This window comes from Pteropus alecto, unplaced genomic scaffold (genome assembly GCF_000325575.1).
Source record: "Pteropus alecto unplaced genomic scaffold, ASM32557v1 scaffold7, whole genome shotgun sequence".
Classification (NCBI taxonomy): domain Eukaryota; kingdom Metazoa; phylum Chordata; class Mammalia; order Chiroptera; family Pteropodidae; genus Pteropus; species Pteropus alecto.
In genome coordinates this window covers 16,510,642-16,516,091 of record NW_006494614.1, presented here as the reverse complement: position 1 = coordinate 16,516,091, position 5,450 = coordinate 16,510,642, and the positions used below count along the sequence as shown (strand labels likewise).

At 32.5% G+C, this 5,450-nt stretch overlaps 1 protein-coding gene across 1 annotated transcript in view; it reads right to left on the bottom strand.

Moving 5' to 3' along the window:
• Positions 1-434: 434 nt before the first annotated feature.
• The window catches only part of LCA5 (LCA5, lebercilin), a 27,636-nt gene continuing 22,620 nt past the window's right edge, over positions 435-5,450 (bottom strand). The window contains exons 7-8 of the mRNA XM_006926363.3: positions 4,719-4,851; positions 435-2,912 (exon numbers count right to left, since the gene is read on the bottom strand). Of these exons, the coding sequence (XP_006926425.1) occupies positions 2,056-2,912; positions 4,719-4,851 (990 nt within the window). The 3' untranslated portion in view covers positions 435-2,055. The remainder of the gene's footprint in view (positions 2,913-4,718; positions 4,852-5,450) is intronic.

Genomic DNA, 5,450 nt, shown 5'->3' with positions numbered 1-5,450 from the left:
ATAATTACCTGATAAGACTAGCATACTATCTAACCTGATTTAGGGCAAATTCATCTACTTCAGCTAAAAATACTAGACAAAAAAAAAAGTGAATAATGAAATAAAAATTAACCCTGCAGGTCCTATTTCTACTATATATATTCTAAGTGATCTAAGGTATCATTCAAACAAAGAATCAGTATATTTTTAATTTTTATTAGTAAGAGTTCTGAGTACAAATAACAAATTTAACTTGACATTTAGGAAAAAAGATTCACTAAGGTTTGTTCATAAAGAAATAACCTGTTCTGTACATTTTAATCTCCAATTTTAATGCTTCACACCATAATGCTTCTGAGTCTATAACTTAATTTTAGGTTTAAATTTAATAATTGTCTTGCTGCATCTGGTTAAAGAGACTAGAAAACATCAGGTAGAGAAAAACAAGAGAGTAATTATAATGACCTGAATATAAAACTTTATTAAAAGGCCTTTTAAAAAGCCTTTGAAACAAAACAACCTAAATATAAGAATACTTTTGGCAGAAAAATTAGCAGCTATGAACAAAATTAACATTACATAATATTTTATCAAGAACTGCATTACAATATTGTGGTTTACAAATATTAGAATGATTTGCAACATACTAAATGCTTATATCAGACATAAAAATCTTAAAAAATTTTAAATATAGTTTAGCACTTTGGGGAGATTCAATTCACAATAAATGACAGAAACACAATTTTGAAGATAGCTGGTACATCTTTTAATGAGAGACTTAACCAGGTAAGTCTTGTCAAAGAGTTATGAAATTATATTCAATAATAAGCATTTGTAAGAACTCAAGATAAAACAGTAACTCTAGTGCCCTCATCAGTATGTATACTTGGCATCAGAAATCATCCTATGAGTGAATACACTGTAAGTTCTTGAAAAACAAAAAACAGCTTGTGTTAGAATAAGTGTCAATCTACATTTTTTTATTTTTCCCCTGACACACTATTTCCACAACCCAGCATAATCCGAGGTCATAAACTACTCTTACAGATGAAGTGAGCTGCAAACAGCAAATGACCAAAGCATTTCAACAGAAAAAAAACACCTACCCTACACAGCAAGGCAGAAGTCCCATTTCTAAAACATTTAACCAAGGCTGATTTAAAATTAGTCCTGTACGTCCAAGAGTATTACACTATCATTGTCTCTTTGGTTTGATAGTAAGTTCAAATCTTAATAGTATATATTAAAAATTTCCAAGTTATATTACTTTGGAAACATAATTGAGTTGAAAGTCTTTCTATATTGGAATAAAATTACTTCTATTCCATGTATTTGGTATGAAATCTCAGATACAAATAATGTAGCAGGAGAGGAATTACTGATTATACTGGGAGCCATGTCAAGGGAACTGTCCGTGCAAACAAATGTCTTTTGAATTCAAACCAGTATGTTTGCAGTGGTAGGTAAGTGATTTAATGAGACTTGTAACTGGGAAATGAGTAGTGTTAACTCTGGTTCCTTCTGAAGGAAGAGGACATCCCAATGTTGTTGCTGCTTCGCGTCAGGGTAGCTCAGCCTTGCCATGTACGGAAGGGACCCCCAGCCCACCCCATAAAGGACAGGACTCTGAAACAGCACCCATTTTCTACCAGCTGGGAGCTATGCTTTCCAACACAGAGCCTCTCACTCTTAATTTCCATTCAATAATCGGTGGGAAGACTATTTTTGGTCATATCCTCAGTGAGCTAAATACAAATAAATAAGGATAAAAATAGGAAATAAATATGAACTCCAAAGGAGTAAAACTTCCCACAGAGCTGATTTAAGAGGTAAAATCTATTTGTAAATTAAAAACTCAAAACCAAGTAAGCTATACCTCTATTTTTGGCTTCATTCAAAAGAGCCTCCTTCATTCTTGGTAAACTAGCTATAAGATGTGATATAATTTTTATTTGCACTGTATTTATTAAAAGTCATTCCTTAATAAGGACTTTTTAATATTAAAAAGTCCAAGTGTTTATAATAAATACTGTATTAAAATATTTACAATTGGAAAAAAATTTATACTCTAGTCAGTCATCTCAGTGCTACTTCCTCAATTTCATCTTCTACAGAATCAACTGCTTTTACTGCTGGTTTATTGTTTGCATGTTTTAATCGGTGTCTGTTTGAATTAAAACTTCTTCCTTCGCTGAGGAAAAAGTCATCTTCATCCTGTTCTCTACCCCTGCTGCTTTTATCCCCAGGGAGAAAATTTAGAGAGTCGAAGTCTCCTTTGCTGGCAGCCAGAGAATTCAGGTCACTGCTTTTAGAGGAAATAGTGCTGCCACCACTGACACCAAATAGCTGTTCCATCAGATTAGCTTTTCTCTCTTTTCTTGTAGTTAAATCTACATCATCTTTACTAAGTTTCTCTATACTGTTTCTTTGGAAATCCAAAAGACCACTTTTTTGGCTAAATGGATTTGACTTCCCTGATGTTTTTGCAAATGAAGGCACATAGCTGCCAAATGCAAGGTCATTTGGAGAGACTGGGCTTCTAATATTTCCTGGATTCTGACCATTTCCTTTAGTAGTTAAAAGATTGATGTCTTGTAAATGATGCCCATTAAATAATCTCTCTGAGGATTCAGAGAATAGGTATGTTCTGGGACTTCTCTCTGGGGAGTATAGTTTAGATTCCAAATCAGGTAGCAGTGGCAGAGGTGGACATTTTAGATTCTGAGGATCTTGGAGTTCCCTGTTGATTTCATTCAGTTTAGCAAGCAGAATCTCTCTCTTCAGTCTTTCTTCTTCTTCTTCCAATTTATCAATATTTTGAATTTGGTACATTCCCACTTGGTATCTTCCAGTTTCCAAGGCTGGCTTTTCTTCTCTCTCCAGCAAAGATGTCTTTTCTTTTTGCTTTTTAGCAAGTTCTTCTCTTTTCCATTCTGTATGAAATCAATTTTAAAAGTGAAATTTTACAGCAGTCAATATTCTTAAATAGGAAACCTCAACGTTCATCTTTTACAAAAGTCTTTATCTAATGTGGGTATTAACAATAAAATGAAAATGGACACCGTAAGCTTCATTTCTATATTTGATATTCTGGGATTCTAAAAGAATACACTTAATGTGTACTGCATTTAAGACTCACATTTAAAGAAAAAAACTGTTCTTCAATTTAGGGGTGGGGAAGAAGGTTCTCTGCTTATTTTTGATACCTAATATAGTGCTGCACACTGAATTGGGGGTAGTGGGTTGGAGAAAAGACTTTTAAACTTAAAAATAAATTGAGCCTCTGGATGTCATACCCTGAGAAAGACACATTACTTATGGAGTACTTTGACAGGAGATGCATTAACCTGAATCTAATTAAGAGAAAACTTCAGATAAACCCCAAATGAGGAACAGTCTATTTTAAAAAAAACGGGTCTGTATTCATCAGTAATGTTAAATTCACAAAATATTTTTTAAAAGGCTAAGAAGCTATTCCAGATAAGAAAATGCTATATAGGATAATACTGTCAGCTGACAAACGAATATGGACAGCAAAGCAGAGAATTGTGTTGTATTAAATTCCTGAGATTGAAAACTATACTGGAATGATATAAAAGAATGTCCTTATTTTGGAGAAATAAACATGGAAGTTATTTTAGGGCATGGGCATGATATATACAACTTAAATAGTCCTTTGGCTATTATTGCCATTTTGCTATAATTTTGAAATTAGTCCCAAATATAAAGTTAAAAATATTAAAATATGTAAGAACACTATGCATTTAGTAATTTTAGTAAATGGCATACATTCTCACTGATGTCAGAAATCATTCCATATAGACTCCAGGAAAAAAATCAGTCAAAAAGGACAGGGAAAAGTGACAGTCTATTACTTTATTCCTTTTCCTGATACCTAGACGGAATTGAATATAATACCTAATTTTCTATTCTGTAGTTTAACATGTGAAAGCTTCTCCCTTTATACATTACCCAATAGTGATAGAAATGTAACTTCTATTTCAACTGTTATATTGGTTTAAATACACAAAAATGTACATGCACTAAGTAACAATTAGGTGATAATTTTATGTTCTATTAACTTTAAAGGTAAAAAAAAAAAAAAGGATTTCTCTGTAAGCAGCTACTATATAACTAATAAAATATATTCAAAAGATTAGAGTCTCACCTATACCTTTAAGACATTTTACCCAGATGGAAATATATTCCTGAACTTCATTTCCAGTATCTGAAACTATGTGAGTTGGTTCACGAAACTTCCAACTAATGGTTGAACACATTAAAGATTTACTTTACATATTAAAACCAAAGAAAAATTATAAGCATATATTCAGGATATCACAATTCATTGATTTTAATGCTTGGGCTACTCTACATGTATATTAGATAGTTTTAAGGTAAAAACAATAAAGAGGGTTGTACTTCAGTTATATCTTCATCAAGCTTTAGTTAACACACAACGAATTTTTCCCCGTCATCTGAATTTTACTTCATCTGAATTTTCTGTAGAGAACTTGTCCTTGTTTCCTAATCCCCAACAGCAACTGACTGACGGTTTTCATTTTTTTCTTTGTAGCTTCATTCAAATGTTTGTAGTTTCTGACAGAATATTCCCTACTACTGTATCAATTTTTTGTTTTGTATGTCCGATTCATTCTTTAGCTGGAAAATATTAGGGGATGTTAACGCTTTCTTTCCCAAGGCATGCTGACTCATCACGTGCTTAAACAAACTCTTACCGTCCTCCAGCTTTGCAACCTCCTGTTTTACAATATAGAGTCCTTGATCTTTAATGAATTTTTCTTCTCTTTCCACGACTGGGTTTAGAATCCCTGCTTCTTCACGTTCATCTCTCTCTCGAGATTTCAGGTCCTATTACACATATTTTTAAAAAATGCAAGCTTACATGTAGAAAAAGCAGCAGCTACTGAAATATCATAGATTAATCTCTCATTATGCATGATACCAACTTAGAAATTAAAGGAAACTTTCAATTAATAAATCAGTAAGTCACAAGTTAGCACCCTTTGAAAGAGGCTTCAGAAGCACAGAGGATTATTTAATTTAGTTAAAATTTTAAAGAGGCATTGATGAGATATATGAGAACTAGTATAATATAAGTAAATCCAACACCCTACATGAAATTCTGAAGACAAGTTTCAGAACTACTTCTGCTTTGCACATACATTTCATTACAAAATCTGATTATTTCAGTTAACCAGAAAAGGCTATTAACTAAACTATAGCACAGGCAGTGACGACTACACTGAAACTTTCAAGTTTATACTAGGATTTAAGTCTTGCCTATACATTTGGGCCCAAAGCCTTCAATTAATAAATTTTGTAATATTTAAGTCAAATAAAAATACAAAACTTAAATTCCTTGTTCCTTATAGTCCCCAAATATGTAATGTTTCTTAATAAAAGTAAAATAGCTAGACTTGTATTGTCCCCTAGTATCTCTCTTTCCC